The 17,043-nt window shown below is 58.5% G+C and overlaps 1 protein-coding gene across 16 annotated transcripts in view; it reads right to left on the bottom strand.

Annotated features, from left to right (window-relative positions):
• The window catches only part of ANKDD1A (ankyrin repeat and death domain containing 1A), a 40,427-nt gene extending 26,472 nt beyond the window's left edge, over positions 1–13,955 (bottom strand). For 5 of the 16 annotated variants that reach the window (XM_089310563.1, XM_089310568.1, XM_089310564.1 and 2 more), the window contains exons 1-8: positions 13,683–13,955; positions 11,422–11,525; positions 9,395–9,493; positions 6,677–6,775; positions 5,587–5,721; positions 4,855–4,953; positions 1,494–1,592; positions 922–1,140 (exon numbers count right to left, since the gene is read on the bottom strand). In XM_089310563.1, coding sequence (XP_089166689.1) covers positions 922–1,140; positions 1,494–1,592; positions 4,855–4,953; positions 5,587–5,721; positions 6,677–6,775; positions 9,395–9,493; positions 11,422–11,525; positions 13,683–13,716 — 888 coding nt within the window. In that variant the 5' untranslated portion in view covers positions 13,717–13,955. Of the gene's footprint in view, positions 1–659; positions 816–921; positions 1,141–1,493; positions 1,593–4,854; positions 4,954–5,586; positions 5,722–6,676; positions 6,776–9,394; positions 9,494–11,421; positions 11,526–13,682 lie in introns of those variants that run through there. The other 11 variants (XM_089310578.1, XM_089310577.1, XM_089310571.1 and 8 more) reach the window with 8 other exon arrangements.
• Positions 13,956–17,043: the final 3,088 nt, after the last annotated feature.

Genomic DNA, 17,043 nt, shown 5'->3' with positions numbered 1-17,043 from the left:
GGCCTGGCCCTGCCCTGGCTGTTGCACACACTTGGAGGGTGAAGATCTCTCTCTCTCTCTCTCTCTCTCTCTCTCTCTCTCTCTTTCTCTCATTTTGCCTTTCAACTAAATAAAAATAAATAAGCAAACTTTTTTTAAAAAATTGATGGTGGTGATGGGGGTGTGACTGTGGACATCACCAAAGTGTACACCTAAATGGGGGCACTGCATGGTATGCGACTTCTAGCTCACAAATTAAAAAGAAAAAGAAGAGGAAAAAAAAAAGAAAACGAACTAACCCTCAGTTTTCTCATCTGTAAAATGGGTGATGTATTTCTGGGATAGCCATTATTAGGATAGGGGTTCTATGAACTATCAAGAGCCCAACAATCAAACAGCACTCACAGGGGCTGGCAATGGACATAGTGGGTTAAGGCAGCATCCCACGTGGGCACCAGTTCAAGTCCCAGCTGCTCCACTTCTGATCCAGCTCCCTGCTAATGTGCCTGGGAAAGCAGCAGAAGATGGCCCAAGTGCTAAAATACTCACAGGTGCTGAGCCCTGTGTTGTCAGCACCGTGCCAGGTGTTCCATCCTCACAGCAATGTAGAAAGGTAAGTATATACCACCCCACTTCATTTTTTTTACTTACTTGAAAAGGTAGTACATCAGAGAAAGGAGGGGTGCAGAGAGGAGAGAGTGAGAAAGAGATCTTCTGTCCACAGGTTCACTCCCCAAATGCCCACGACAGCCAGGCAAGGCCAGGTCTCCCACATGGCTGGTAGGGGCCCAGGCACCACAGCCGTCATCCGCTGCCTCCCAGGCGCATCAGCAGAGCTGGATGGGAAGTGGAGCAGCTCGGACTCGAACCGGTGCTCCAGGACAGGATGCTAGCTTCTCAAGCAGCAGCCTAACCCACTGCGCCCCCGCCCCCGCCTCTCACCCCATTTTGCAGCTGGGAAACCCGGCTGGCAGAGGTTAAGGAACTTGCTCCGCAGTGGGAAAGCCGAGGCCAGAACCTGTGCCCTAGGACGCCCGGGGTCGCGGCGGCTGCCCCAGCTACCTGGGTGAGGGCGTTGGGGTCGCTGCCAGCGCGGAGGAGGAGCTGCACGCAATCGGGGTGGGCGCCTTCCGCAGCCGCGTGCAGCGCGGTCAGCCCTTCCTGAAACACACGGGAGGCGGGAGGGCGGTGAGCGTGAGCGTGAGCATCGCGGGGCGCCTGGCCGCGGAGCGTTCTCGGCCGGCCTCCGCTCTCCCTCACCCCCCTGCAGCTGACCACCCCGGCCAGCAGGCTATGCTCATCACCTTCTGGGAACCCCTCGAGCCGCGCGCCCCCCACACCTGGACACGGGGCTGCTGCAGATCTGTCCCCGTGGGCTCCGAGCGAGGGCCAGAAAAAGACCCTCGGCTCCCTGGCTTCCGGCCCGCACCAGGGGAGACCGACGGCCCTGAGAAGCCCGGCTTCCGCAAAAGACCCCGATGCCGCAGCTCTCTGATCCCCCAGGGGCGACTCACCGTGGTCCTGGCCTCGAGGTGCAGCCCCAGTTCCACCAACCGCCGCAACACCGCCACGTGGCCCCGGCCAGCAGCCAGGTGAAGCGCTGTGTTCCCCTCCTGCAGGGGGAAGGCAGAGCCTGGGAGTCTCAGCCCTGCAGGCCCCGCTCTGTTCCCAGCGACAGAAGCAGCCCAGAGAGGGCAGGTCACAGAGCACCTGCGGGACAAGCTGCGGCTCTGCCTGCTTTGCCAGTGCCAAAAACCAAACCTGGGCCAAATCCTCAGGTTCCTCACATTTTCAAGGCAGACACAGCACTTAAAAAATGAAACTAGGGGCTGGCCCTGTGGAAAGTGGGTAAAGCCCCTGCCTACAATGCCAGCGTCCTATATGGGATGCTTCCTGTCCTGGTCACTCCACTTCCGTCCGATCCTGTGCCTGCTAATGCACCTCTGAAGGCAGCAGAGGATGGCCCAAGTGCTTGGGCCCCTGCACCCATCTGGGAAACCTGGAAGAAGCTCCTGGCTCTTGGCTTTGACCTGGCCACTGTGACCATCTGGGGAGTGAACCAGTGGATGGAAGATTCTCTCTCTCTCCCTCTCTCTTTCTCTCTCCTCTCCTCTGTCTCTGTAACTCTGACTTTCAAATAAGTAAACAAATCTTTAAAAATAAAAACTAAACTAAGCCTAGGTTCCTGTGTGAAGCCAGTCCCTTCCTGGGTACCCCTGACCCTTCCCCCCTCAATGCTCAAGGACGAGGCCTCAGTAGCTCAACGTGGAGGGAGGGCTGTCCAGGGTGGTCCCCTGGCCTCTCTTATCCTCTTTCCCATGGCACTGGTGCCCCTCAAGCACACCCTGGCTCGGTCACATTCTGCTTCCTCGTGCTGGAGCACCAGAAGGACAAAGCTTTCTGTCTGTCTGGTTCTCCGAGACTTCCTCGGGGGCTGAGAATGAAGCCGGGACAGGGGCAGACACGCAGCACAGATCTGCTCAATGAGTCCATCGTGGGTGGGACCGGCTCGTGTGTGGGCAGGTAGACCTGCGAGCCAGGGGCTTGGGAGTCACCAGGAGTCTAAAGGGAGCAGTGACAGAGCCAAGACAGGTGGCTCCACTGGGCGGACCCTCCCAGGCCAGCCTGCTTCACTGATGTGGGCAGTTGGCGCAACAGTTAAGCCCCTGCTTGGGTGCCCACGCCCCTTATCAGACGGCCCGGGTTCAGGGTCCTGGCTCTACTCCTAATTCCAGCTTCTGCTACTGCGCACCCCAGGAGGCAACAGTGACAGCTCATGTGCTTGCTCCCTGCCACTGACATGGACGACCTGGATGGAGCTCCAGGCTCCCAGGTTTGGCCTGGCTCAGCCCTGGCTGTTGTGGGCATTTGGAGAGTGAACCAGCAGATGCAAGATCTCTGTCTCTGTCTCTCTGCCTTCCAAATAAAATGAAAATAAGTGAGTAAATAAAAAAAAAAATCTTGGGGTCATGTTGTGGCGTATCGGGTTAAGCCCCCACCTGCAAAGCTGGAATCCCACATGGATGTCAGTTTGAGTCCCAGCTGTTCCACTTCCCATCCAGCTCCCTGCTAATGCACCTGGGAAAGCAGCAGAGGATGAGCCAAGTGCTTGGGTCCCTGCGTCCATGTGTGAGACCCTGATGAAGCTCCTGGCTCCTGTCTTTGTCTTGGTCCAGCTCTGGCTCTTACAGCCATTCAGGCAGTGAAACAGAGAGTGGAAGATCTCTTTCTCTCTCTCTTTCTCTCTCCTCTTTTTGTCTCTCCTCTCTCTGTAACTCTGCCTTTCAAATAAACATAAATCTAAAAAGCAACAAGGAACACACCGAGGACCACAGGGGGCGAACCAGGGACGCCTGAGGGCCCTAAAAGGCAGGCAGAAGCAGAGGCCCCGCTCTGAGGCTTCACGCAGAGTGCAGCGGAGCAGGAACAAGTACTTAAAATAACAGTGAAAGCCACACATCGCCCCACGGCCAAGCCACACATAGGCAAAACAGCAGTCGCTCTCTTAGGGGATCAAAGATGAAACCGGGCGTCTCCGTCAAGGGCAGGGCAACACTCCATGAATGCCTTAAACATCCCCTCCCAGCAGCTCTGTCCTGCTCGGGGCACCCTCGCCTTGGACACGCGTGCAGCTGCTGCTGTAAGCAAGGGTCCGCTGTCGGAAATGCAGCCACGGTGGGGAGGGCCGGTGCTCAGGGCACCCACAGGAAGTGGCGGACCCTCAGGGGCTGGGAGTGGAGACCGCTGGGAAGCTGACAGTGCTCCCCCTGAGACGAATCACCCCAAATCAGAAAGCACAGGGTCCAGCAGGGGTGCACGACTTCAAAAGCTGCCTTCTAGACTTGCCGACTGCAGGACTCCGGATGCGTTCCTCCCAACTCATTGTTCTCCTCCTCTGCATCTGCTGCTCCTGCTCTCCCGGCGTCCTGAGGGGCCATCATCTCTGCCCCCTGGGTCAGCCTGTCCCTTCTCTGCACACCCACAGCCTTCTCAGCCTGTGTTTCCAGAATGGGAGACTGGGCTGATCCAAGCTGCAGGATCTTGCAAGGCTGAGTGTGGATGATGGACTTGGTGCAGACCCCACGGGGGTCAGGACCCCAGGTGGGAAAGGGGCGCAGGGTGAGGCACCAGGAATCAGGGCCACGCTGGCTCCCGCACCCAGCTCTTCCTTTACCTTGCTGTGTGCCCTTAGCCAAAGCAGCCCCCTCTCTGGGCCTCAGTTCCCACGGCTGTAAAAGACTGAACTGGCCCTTGCTGGAGACACCTGTGGTGCATCAGTCTGTGAGCTCACCGTCGCCACTTCCACACAGAACCCCCTTAATCCCCGCCAGGGATGCTGACGGGATCAGTGGTGGTGTCGCTCCATTTGCTGGAAGCATTGTTTAGAATGTGCTAGAGCACATCTTACCCAATGATTCGCAGTGGCTCACTGCAGGGCCATCCCCTCTGCTCCCCGGCCCTCACCCCTGCTCAGATGGGTGAACCCTGCTCCTAAACTCTCCACCCTGAGTCAACAGCTCCTATCTTCTTGTTGCCATAGCAACAGCAGCACCTCAGAAACGTGGCTCCTGAGTACTGGATCCTGCTCATCCCGCCCTTGGGAGCACCGCCGGCCAACCAGATTGGCCACCCCACCTCCCCACATCCAATCACAGCTCTTTACTCAGGGCTGTGGCATGGATTTCCTTGAATCAGGGCTGGGCTGAGTGCAAGCTGCCACATGCCTGCAAGCAGGCCATGAGACAGCCTCTGCTCCTTGGGCCTCCCAAGAGCACACCTGGAGTCAGAGGTGGGTGCAGGGGAGGTGCCAGCACCTACCAGGTGGCAAGGGTCCTGCAACCTGGTCAGGAGCCCAGAGCCTTGCGGTCACTGTACCTTGTCTTTGACACTGTGGTCACAGCCAGAGCCCACGAGGAAGTCCAGAGCCTCCAGCTGCCCGTGTTCAGCAGCCCTGTGGAACGCTGTCCTGCCCAGCTGGTCAGAAAGACAGGAGTGAGCCTCCCTCACCGCCCTGCCTGGCTGGCTCTGCTCCCCCAACCGCTCTGGGCCTTCGGCAACCCCTCAGGCCTCACTCTCCTTGCCCCTCTCCCTGACCCATACACCCACCCTGGAAAGGCCAGACCCCAATTCCCAATCAGGGCCACTTGCCAGGGTCCCTCCCTGCTGCCCACTGAAAAAAGGACAGATCCCAGAGGCTGGAGGCACAGGTCTCCATGAGGGGCCCCTGGCACCCCTCCAGCCTGCCCTCCCGGGTTCCCGCCCTGCAGAACTCACACCCAAGCGGCCCCTGCCACCTCTGGAGCTCAAGAGATGCTCTCCCCTCTGTTTGCCCCACCCCCACTCCCTTGCTTTCCATATCCTACCTGCAAACCCAAACAACCCCCCCCTCCAGGAAGCAGAGAGCCAGTGCTCCCTTCTATAACCTGTCTAGTCCACGGTCAGGGCCTCTTGGGGCCAACTGACCATGATCTGCCGGAGCCCTGCCCATTGTGCCCATTGCCTCTTCCGGATCAGCACCTCCCCCAGGGGGGCAGTTGGTCCCTATGTCAGAAGATTCCCTCAAGGCAGGCAGGAAGCCCAGCAGGCACCAGCAGGGCTGGCTCTCACCTTGTCCGCCTGGTCCAGGGCCACGTCCTCCAGGTCCTCCATCATGAATGCCAGTACAGGCACGTGGCCTTTCTGGGCCGCGCAGTGCAGCAAGGTCAGGCCATCCTGGAAACAAGCCCAGGTGGCCCCTGCAGCCTGCCGAGGGAGGCCCTTCTTGCGTACTGCCCACCTCCTGGACACAGTTGCCCCAGGGGACAAGCGACGAGTGGGCCCCAGGATAAGCAACTCAGAGCAGCTGGCGGGAGCTCAAGTCCCCACCCATCAGCTCTGTGCTCTGGGGCCAGTGTCACCTGTCTCTCTAAGCGTCCATCGTCACAGAGGTCACGTTAGGAAAATAACCCCTGAGCTCTGGGTGGCTGAGAGAGGACTGGGAGGCAGCACCCACAGAAGTAAACTGGAAATGACCCGGAATTAAACTGGAAATGACCCGGAAGTATAAAATGAGGTCCTCTATCACTAGCTGTCCTCAGAACAGCCCCCCGGAATGGGTAAGCAGGTCGCAGGCATCACCTCTGATCCAGTCACTAGGGAAGGAGCCAGGGAGGAAGCACGTGGTGGCCGTCCCTGGGGGGCACACCCTGGGACTCGCGGGGACCCTGCCCTCACACCATGCACACACGGAGGAGCAGCGAGCAGACACCAGTTCCCCAATCTGCCAGGCACCCAGCCGGGTCCTGTGCCTCACCGCACAACTCTCGCTTCTCCCCCGGCTCCAGGGACAAAACTGAGGCTCATCCCAGGTCCCAGAGTCGCTAAATGGAGCTCTGCTCCTTCCGCTCCATCACTGCCACCCCAGGGAGCCAGGGCAGGCAGGAAGGGAAAGAGCACCCTGCTCCGCATCCCCCCTCCCTAACCAGCCTCCAAGATGCTCCTTTGAGTCCTCCCCTGCAGATCAGAAAGCACCCAGGCTTTCTCCCAAGCGCCCAGCTTCACAGCACTGCTCTCAGTCAGGACTTCCAGAAGATTCTCAGAGAGTGGGGCAAGTTGGGGCAGGCAGAGGTGGGCAGGGGGCAGCGGGAGCAGAGGTGGAGGGCCCTGTGCAGCCACTGGCTGTGGGTAGAGGGCCAGGGGCTGCCAGCCGAGATCTCACCTTGTTCTCACAGTGGACCTTGGCCCCGGAGTGGACCAGGATCTGCAGGATCCGCAGGTGACCGAACCAGGCAGACAGGAGGAGCGCATTCATCCCGAACTAGGGGAGAGGACGTGGGGAGGTGGGGAGAATGTGAGGAGGTGTGGCCGTGCACCTGGCCCAGTGTCCACATGGCACAAGTAACCAGAAGTGCCACCCGGTCCAGGGAGCTCCCAGCTTTAAGAATTTAAAGACCAGGAAGTCTGGGTCAGCACTGTAGTATTGCTGGTAAAGCCACCGCCTGCATTGCCAGCATCCCATATGGGCACGGGTTTGAGTCCCAGCTGCTCCACTTCCAATCCAGCTCCCTGCTATGGCCTGGGAAAGCAGTAGAGGCTGGCCCAAGTTCTTGGGCCCCTGGTGGCCAGTTGGGGAGTGAACCAGACGATGGAGGGCCTCTCTCTCTGCCTCTCCTTCTCTCTGTCTCTCTGGAACTCTGACTTTCAAATAAATAAATAAAATTAAAAAAAAAAAAGACCAGGAAGTTTTTAAAAATGGAGGCTGATATATTATTGCAAGCTTTTTTTTTTCTAAATGAAACCAAAAATAAAACAGCTGCCATCTACTCCCATCATTAGTTCAGAAGGGACTATTTAAAAAAAAATTTTTTTGAGAGGCATAGAGAAAGACACAGAGAGAGAGAGATATCTACCGTCTACTGGTTCATTCCCCCAAAAGCTCGCAACAGCCAGGGCTGGGCCAGGGCTGGAGCCAGGAGCTGGGAACACAATCCAGGTCTCCCACGTGGGTGGCAGGGACTCAATGACCTGAGCCAGCACCTGCGTCTCAGGGTCTGCACAGGCAGGAAGCCAGGTCAGGAGCCTGAGCCAAGGTTCAAACCAGGGCCCCAGTGTGGAGTGAGGGTGTCCTAGCCACTAGGCTAAACACCCACTGCCAAGAAAGACCATTTTAAAACCAAAAGTTTGGAAGGAACCAGTCTGAGAATAAATTCTTCATAAACACAGCTTCAAGAGTATAGCAGGCCGGCGCCGCGGCTCAATAGGCTAATCCTCCACCTAGCGGCGCCGGCACACCGGGTTCTAGACCCGGTCGGGGCGCCGGATTCTTTCCCGGTTGCCCCTCTTCCAGGCCAGCTCTCTGCTGTGGCCAGGGAGTGCACTGGAGGATGGCCCAAGGGAGACCAGGAGAAGCACCTGGCTCCTGCCTTCGGATCAGAATGGTGTGCCGGCCGCAGCGCGCCAACCGCAGCAGCCATTGGAGGGTGAACCAACGGCAAAGAAAGACCTTTCTCTCTGTCTCTTTCTCTCACTGTCCACTCTGCCTGCAAAAAAAAAAAAAAAAAAAAAAAAAAAAAAAAAAAAAAAAGTATAGCATTACAGTGTCCTTGTTTTCTTTTTCTTTTTTTTTTAAGATTTATTTATTTACTTGAAAGTCAGAGTTACACAGAGAGAGAAGAAGAGGCAGAGAGAGAGAGAGAGAGAGAGAGAGGTCTTCCATCTGCTGGTTCACTCCCCAATTGGCTGTGGGACAAATAAGCCGCTTTTCCTTACAAATTACCCTGTCTAGGGGCCAATGCTGTGGTATAGCGAGTAAAGACACCGCAGTAGTCTGGTATCCCATACGGGCGCCGATTCGACCTGGCTGCTCCACTTCCCATCCAGCTCTCTGCTATGGCCTGGGAAAGCAGTGGAAGATGGTCCAGGTCCTTGGGCCCCTGCACCTGCATGGGAGACCCAGAAGAAACTCCTAGCTTCAGATTGGCCCAGCTCCAGCCGTTGTGGCCATCTTGAGGGTGAACCAGCGGATGAAAGATCTCTCTCTCTGCCTCTGCCCAAGCACTTGGGCCATCCTCCACTGCCCTCCCGGGCCACAGCAGAGAGCTGGACTAGAAGAGGAGCAACCAGGACAGAATCCGGCGTCCCAACTGGGACTAGAACCCAGGGTGCCGGCGCCACAGGCGGAGAATTAGCCAAGTGAGCTGGGGCACTGGCCTAAATAGATAAATCTTTAAAAAAAAAAAAACACCCACAAATTACCCTGTCTGTGGTATTCAATTAGAGTAGCAGCAAACAGACTAAGGGGCAGGTGTCTGGCCTGGCAGTTAACGACGACAGCTAAGATGTCCACATTCCACACTGGACTATCTGAGTTTGAGTCCCGGCTCCAGCTTCCTGCTAATGCGGACCCTAGAGGGCAGCAGGTGACAGCTCAAGTACTGGGGTCTCTGCCACCCACCTGGGAGACATGGACTGAGTTCCCAGCTCCAGGATTCAGCTTGGCCCAACCCTGCTGTGGTGGGTATTTGTGGATGGAAGATTCTCTCTCTCTCCCTCTCTCAGCAGTGCACTGCCTGCCCTAGGCTCCGCATGACTGTCAGACTTCATGCAAGTGCTGGCGGTGCAGAGCCCAGTGGCCTCCCATGAGCGCTCTTCCTCCTCCCAGCGGCATTGCTAACCCGGCAGTCAGGCTGCCCGGCCGGCCGCAGCTCTCCCTGCGCATGCGCATCCGAGGGGCTGAGACCGGAAAGGCCCTTGACAGCGGAGGGAGCTCTACTGCTGTGCAAGAGAAAGCGGGACCAGCGCAGTGCCACGGCCACCCCGCACCTGCGACAGCGACAGCAACTGACTCACAGATCCAGAGGATGAGACTGACACCGCCCCACCCCGACCTGGGCAGACAGGCAGACACACAGACGTGCCCCTGGGAAGGGCCCCCTACCGCATCTTCGTCGTCCACAGCCGCCTCGTGCTCCAGGAGCAGTCGCACTGCCTGCTCGTGCCCCGCGCCTGCGGCCCAGTGCAGGGCCACTCTGCCCGCCTGCCACGAGGGAGAGGGACCGGGTCACTGCGGCAGGAGCGCCTGGCCCGCCTGGCCAGCCTCCCACCCCTCCCCGCCAGAACAGCTGGGCCGCAGGCTGGAGGGGCTTCTGCAGGCCCTGCTGACCAGCTGGCTGGGACCTAGCCCTGCTCTGGCCCCTTCTCGTCCCACACATGGTAGCATCCGAAGCGAATGCAGCAAAACACAACTCGCTCCATCTGTTCCCCACCGAAAACTCCTCCCGACTTCCCGCTGCTTTCGGGCCAGACTGTGAGCCCCAGGCCTCTGGGGCTCGGCCAGGCCTGGCACTGGCCACCACTGCGTCTCAGAAAAGCCACCGCCCAGCCTTCGTGCTTGCTGTTCCCACCCCCCCTGCCCAGTCCAGGGGCCTAGGGTTATTCTCCAGGTCCCCAGGGGACACCTGGTTTCTTCCTTCAGGCCAGGGCCTGGCCGTGCACCCCACCGCCAGAGCACCCTGCTGTGCACGCTGGCCCCCAACTCCTCAGAGCAGGCCTGGGGGAAGCAGCCTCCCGCCCCTCGCCTTTGTTTTCTATGTGGTCTCAGGCAAGCTGTGTCCCCTCTCTGGGCCCAGCTGCTCCTTCCTTCCACAGGGCTTCTGCCACGCTTGTCCCTTCCACTCAGGACACTGCCTACTTCACCTGGCCTTCAGGTGGTGTCTCCTGCCCCGCCAGGTGGGCCACACCTCGCCCCCCCCCCCCCCCCCCGCAGCAGGATGGGACTGCTTGTGGGAGCCTTGGCCTGATATCTGTCCCCACTCCCACCCCAGATCATCAGCGGCACAAGAGCGGGGCCACGTCCTGTCATGGGCTCTGCTCCACCTTCAGCACCTGGCAAGGTGCCCACCTGGATTAAGCCCTTAATAAATCGTGAATGGATAAATGAATGAATGGAGTCAGTGAGTGAGGGACGGCAGCATTATTGTCTGTCATCCAGCAAGGCTAGGCTTCCTTGCAGGTGCTTGTCCAGGAGTTGGGAACGAGGCTCTGGTCACCAGCACTGTGCTGGGTGACCTAAAGTGACCTGTGCCCCCACATGCCCCCCCTTGATGCGCTCCCCAGCCTGCTCACCTCTCCAAGGATTGGGGGGGGGGTGGGCACTGGGGAGCAGGTGCTCTGGAAACCAGGATGCACCAGACCCTTCCCAGAATCCCCGTGGTTATCATTGTGCCCTGGCAGGCGCCGAAGAGCCAAACCACAACCCTGTCACATCAGCCCCAACCGTCAGGAATCCCACATCCAGCTCCTTCCGCCCGTTCCCCCGTCTCCCATGAAGTTCCTGCAGTGCTGTGGCTCAGCAGGTTAAACAGCAGCACACCCCCACCCCATAGGGGCGCCGCTTCAGGTCCCCGCTGCTCTACTGCTGATCCAGCTCCCTGCTAATGCAGTGCTCTGGCCTGTCCTTGTGTCCCCTCCCCCAGCAGGGCTGTGAACCCCCACAAACACCTGTGCCCTCCCCCGAGGCTCCTCCCTGCCTCCTGCCTCATCTTGGAGTCCCCCAGGGCGGGCGCGGGCCCAGAACAGCACAGGCCTGGGAAGAGCTGAGCTAAATCAGCCTCTTGCACACTGCGCTCCTGGATTCGGGCCTCTCTTGGTCCTGAGCCTGGGCATCTGATCACGGGCACCACTGTGTCCTCATCTCTGACTGCTGACCTCTGACCCCGCTCTCTGCCTCTCAGCTTTACTTCTTGCGGGTCCCTCTGAGATGGGTCACCCAGGGTTAAGAGTGTGAGCTGTGGAATTGCCTGGGTTCGGCCCCGGCCCCTCTCGGTCTGAGAGACCCTGAGACAATCAGCACAGAACCTGAGCCTCCGTCCACGAGCACCTGCGTGCGCCTGCCCCCACTCCCGGAACTGACCCCTGTGCCACAGTGTCACCCCGCACTGTGGTGTGGAGGAGCCCACTACGCACGTGGTTTCTGGCCCTGACGTTCACTCTCCTCCTCATCAGCTCCTTCATCCTCCCGACGTGGTTCTGGCGGGCAGCCTCATGCAGCTGCCGCTCCAGAGGGAGCACTGCGGAGAGAGGGACGGGCGCAGGCTGAGGGGAGCGTCCCCCACGCCGATCAGGCGGCGCTGCGGTTAGGAAGACAGCCCCTTCGGGCAGGGGTCTTCCCTTCAGGAAGCTTGGCGCCGGTGGGGGGGGTGGGGGGGTGGCAAGAGCAGCAGCTCGCGCCAGGGACCCTCCCACACTGCCCTCTTCTCGCTAACTCCCGGACCGCGCAAACCCTGAAGACGGGAGCGCATGCGCAAGAGCAGCCGCTGCGGCCCGGGTGTGGCCCTCAACCCTTACAGGCACCGCATCCTGCTCTTCCGTCCCCTCCCTGAGAGCTGCTTTAGGGGAAGGGAATGGAATTCATTCCCATTGCAGTCAGAGCTTCTTTCCCAGCTCGGTCCTGTCTAGAAGGTGGCCGGGGCAAGGCAGAGACTCGGTGCACCTCCCCCAGCCGCCACCTCTCCCCTCCTCATCCTCAACTGCTAGTTAGCTTTCACCTGCCCGCTCCGAGGCCCGCCATGATTTGCCCTCCCTGTGCCTGCTCACCCTCGGGGCTGCACTCTGGGAGAGTCTCGGTCTAGAGGGAGCTCGCCACAGTGTGCCACCCCCACCACAGTGGGCTCAGGGCCGCGCTGCAGGCTAGTGTCTGAACCTGGAGTCCCCAGGCCTGGTGAGGTGGACCAGGGCTCAGCCTACCACACCCCCAACTGCGGTCACCCTGATTGCTCTTGGCTTGGGAGAATGTCCAGTCTCCTTGGCAAGACCATGGTCACACTTGACACAGCCCACAGCAGCCTGAAGCTGGGCACACAGAGGAGTCCATGCAGCTCTGGTTCCATGAGTGACAGGCGTGGATGCCTGCCCCCTCCGTCAGAACCGCTCAGGCACACTAGCTCCGAGGACAAATATTTGCTGGCCCTTTGCAGTCATCACACAGTGAGTAATCTTGTGGTTTTATTGCTGCAAAACCCACATCCTGCAGTTTTGGTCCAGTGTGACTGTCTGGACCCAAACACTGCATCCAGGGATGGTGGCCAGTGTCCTGTCAGAGGAGGCCAGGACGCACTGAGGTCACAGGCCTGCCACGCCGGTTGTTTTTTCCAAATAAATCCCTCATAGCCTCTCTGGTGCAGAAGTGGGTCTTTGGCTTTCTGGGGCTTCGTGGACACAACCTGTGGACCCCTGAGCTGCTGCAGGAGCCCAGGGAGTGACCTGGTGTGTGTCAGCAAAGAGCTCAGGGTGCAGGGGGAGCAAGCACACGCTGCTCAGAGCCAGGCCCGAGAAGGTCCCGTCACACACTGCCCGCTCCACCTGCTGAGTCTGGGCCAGGGCTGGGCCTCTGCCCAGAACTCCCCTCCAGAGCCCCTGCTCCACATTCTGTGAATGCAAGGATTGATGGTGGCCAGGCACCACGCGGAATCCTGCACCCTCTGAAAGAATTAGCACTGTGATCAAACTAACCCCCCCCCAACAAAACCACCCCTAAGCTTCATTCAGCATTTGGGACACTGTAGATCTCAAAGGTCCTCACTGAGATGGACCCCAGTACTGTGGGAATTTGTGGACAGAGCCTGGTTTGGCTGTCGGGACGCAGCCAGGGCTGCAGGGCTGAGGGCCCGAATGGGGACACTCTCCTCTCCCAGGCAGTGCAGCCAAAGCTCCTGATGCCCACGCAGATGCTGCTGCCCGGCCTGGGGCCCTGGTACTGGGCACACCACAGCTCCCGTCCCTGGCTCAGTTTCCCCACCCAACCATGACATCCTGTGACCTGGGGCGTCTACCACTTAACGGCCGTGACCTCGGGTCTCAGCTTTGTCATCTGCCAAATGGAGACAGCGGTAAGACCTACCCACAGGCTCAGCGCAGACCAAGCAACGGGCCTGCTCTGGCTCAGAAAGAACTCAGCAAGGATCGCTGTGACTGTCATGATTTCTAGGTAATACCCCACCACCACCACCACCGTGGCACCGGGCGCAAAGCAAGTCCCACACACGCAGCCAAGCGTCTCTGCTCGCTCGCGTTCCGGGGCCCAAAGAAGAAAAAGAGGTGGCCACGCCTACCGCGCCAGTCCCGCCCTTGGCCGCCCCTGCACGGATGGAGGATGGGATAGGGGGTGGGGGTCCTCTCGGCCTCGGCCCGCCCCTCCGTGTCCCCTGCTCCCAGCGCCGCGGACTCACGGCCGTGGGTCTCCCACGCCAGCTCTTCCTCCATCCCGCCGCTGCGCAGCTGGGCACGCGGCGCGCGTCCGACCCAGCGGTGCTAGCGAGCGCCGGGCAGGGGGCGCAGCTCCTCCAGACCCTGCGCCCCTGCTTGCTCCGAGCGCAGCCGCTGCGGCCTCCCAGGGTCCCCGACCCAGCTGCGGGGCCCTCCTGCTGCTCCCTCCACCTGCCCCAGGCTCGGCGCCTATCGGAACCGAGCCGCCGGATCGGGGCCACGCTGGGCTCCGCAGGTCCCCCCTCGCCGGAGCTCTCGCAGCCTCCAGCGCCCCAGAGACGCACGCGGGAGCATCGGGCAGCCGCCTCCGCGAGCGTGGGCTCGGGACCCTGGCGCCTTGGCCTGGTGCCCCTGGGAGCACAGTCAGACCCCACCACTTGAGCAGGCGTTTAAGGCGCTGCGACCCCAGCAAGGTCGCTGGCACGCGAAGATACGGAAGGATTTTTTCGTGATTAGAAAAGTACAAGCAAAAATGACAAGGACAGTTAAAATGACAGTGAGCTGTCACACCGATAAGACTGGCAAAAATTAGACAGCTGGATGATGCCACCACGCATCTGAGGAGACTGTGGAGCTACAGCAGGGGGGCTCTGCTGATGGGAGCAGTTGAGCAGTAATGGGGGGGCATTAGCCACAGGACCAGTTAACCAGCACCTAGCTCTCCCATGCACATCCCCCAAACCTCTCTCAGGCCCATAAAGGGACATACAGAAGGATGCTCTGAGTTGCTCTGTGGCAGCCTAAATGTCCATCAGTGGGAGAGTGGATGGGTGACACGTGGCTCTGTGCAGCCTGAGAAGCAAGGCACCAGGTGTACTTTCAGCATCAGTGCTGGGCAGAAAAATCCACTGAGTGAGACGTATAACACCATACTGATAGAAATATTTTTTTAATTCATGTATACTTGGGTTTGCAAAGATGCGCACAAACAGAAAAGATACACATTAAACACACCAGCATGGGTTGCACTTCAGATCCTGTCTGTTCTTTGCTTGGTAGGCCTTAAAGCATCTATAACAGCTTTCGATTTATGGGAAGCTGGGTCTCTGACATCCCTGCCCCAAAGCGGGAAGCCAGCAAAACCACGAGAGGTGTGGTTACCAGTTCTTCAGAGACCAGAGGAGGGAGACTATCTTTTGGTCTTTAGTATACAGGGTGCAGTTTGGGAAGGCTTCCTGAAGAAGGAAGTATTGGTGCTGGCCTTTGAAAAATGGCACAATGATAATAGCTACCAATTAATAAGCCTGGTCCAAGCGCTTTGTGTAGGTTATCACATTTGGCCCCCAAACCACCCTATGAAATGGACACTGTGGTCACCACTTTGTGAGGAGGAGGCACAGCCCAGAGAGGGTCGGTAGCTCTCCCTGCTTCACACTGCTGAGCGGTGGGACCAGAGTGCTTGCCCAGGTGGTCTGAATTTCCAGAAGTGACTGGCAGGTGGACGGGGCTCTGACAGCAGATGGCTGGTCACTCTCCAAGCCCTAGCCGCCTGATGGGTGGGCGCAGAGGAGCCAGGGAGCAGTTGGCAGGTACAGCAGCCCGGCTGCCACCCTGACGCCTGTGGTCCTGGGACAGCAGAGCGCAGGGCTGCTGCTTCATCACCTCCTCCATGGGGTGATGAAGGGGGAAGGGCAGGAGGGAGAGCCAGGGGTCCATGGCCCCGACTCCCCAAGTTAGGGGAAGCCCCGGCAGGGTAGGTTTGAGGTTCCAGGCTTCATTGCTGGCTCTGCCCCTGCTGGCTTTGGGGATGCTCCTTGTGAGGCCCCCTGACCACAAGACCCCTCCCTGGAAGCCTTAGGTCTGGGCTGGGAAGCCCCCGGCCCAGGCAGAGAGACCAAGAGAGATTTCCTTCCCTGAAGCTTCATTTTGAAAACTTCCAGACGTACAGAAAGGTGAAAGGCTTGCAACGCATTTATTAGTATTTTGCCACATTTGATTTCTCTTAGAGAGCCTTGTTCTTAAATTTCTTATTATGGGGCCAGCGCTGCAGCTCACTAGGCTAATCCTCTGCCTTGCGGCGCCGGCACACCGGGTTCTAGTCCCGGTCGGGGCGCCGGATTCTGTCCCAGTTGCCCCTCTTCCAGGCCAGCTCTCTGCTGTGGCCCGGGAAGGCAGTGGAGGATGGCCCAAGTGCTTGGGTCCTGCACCCACATGCGAGACCAGGAGAAGCACCTGGCTCCTGGCTTTGGATCAGGGCAGTGCTGGCAATAGTGGCCACTTGGGGAGTGAACCAACAGAAGGAAGACCTTTCTCTCTGTCTCTCTTTCTCTCTCTCACTAACTCTGCCTGTCAAAAACAAAATTCTTATTACGGGAAATTTCCAATATAGACAAAGGTAGAGCGAATACTAGAACTAGAATAAACACCAGGACCCCAGGTGCTCAGTATCCAGACTCAGCTGTTGGCAGTCCATGACTATTTCTTCCTTCGCCTCTTCCTGAATCAATTTGAAGAAATTGCATAAACATAATTTTATCTGCGTATTTCTATAAAAATATATATTTTTTTTTTTGATAGGCAGAGTGGACAGTGAGAGAGAGAGACAGAGAGAAAGGTCTTCCTTTGCCGTTGGTTCACCCTCCAATGGCTGCCGCGGCCGGCGCACTGCGGCCGGCGCACCGCGCTGATCCGATGGCAGGAGCCAGGAGCCAGGTGCTTTTCCTGGTCTCCCACGGGGTGCAGGGCCCAAGCACCTGGGCCATCCTCCACTGCACTCCCGGGCCACAGCAGAGAGCTGGCCTGGAAGAGGGGCAACCGGGACAGAATCCGGCGCCCTGACCGGGACTAGAACCCGGTGTGCCGGCGCCGCAAGGCGGAGGATTAGCCTAGTGAGCCGCGGCGCCGGCCTTCTATAAAAATATTTTAAAAATATAACCACAGTACCATTTTTTAAAAAGATTTACTTATTTAGTTGAAAGCCAGAGTTATACAGAGAGAGGGAGAGACAGACAGACAGAATTTCTATCTGTTGGTTCACTCCCCAGACAGCCACAATAGCTGGGGCTGGGCCAAAGCCAAGGAGCTAGAAGTTTCCTCCAGCTCTCCCACGTGGGTGGCCATCTTCCACTGGTTTCCTAGGTGCATTATTGGCAGGGAGCTGGATCAGAAGTGGAGGAGCCAGGACTTGAACTGGTGCCCATATGGGATGCTGGCGTCAGGGGCAGAAGCTTAACCCACTATACCACACCGCCAGCCCCAGCAGTAGCATTTTTATACTTAAAAATCAACAATAATTCCTTAATATGATCAAATTCCCAGTGTTCAACTTTCCCCAACTGTCGCACACACACACACACACACACACACGTATAGTGCGTGTATATA

This window comes from Oryctolagus cuniculus, chromosome 12 (assembly GCF_051225735.1).
Source record: "Oryctolagus cuniculus isolate XC-2025 breed Fujian yellow rabbit chromosome 12, ASM5122573v1, whole genome shotgun sequence".
NCBI classification, from domain to species: Eukaryota; Metazoa; Chordata; class Mammalia; order Lagomorpha; family Leporidae; genus Oryctolagus; species Oryctolagus cuniculus.
Note: the sequence above shows the minus strand (reverse complement) of the source record. Positions and strands in the feature narration are given on the sequence as shown.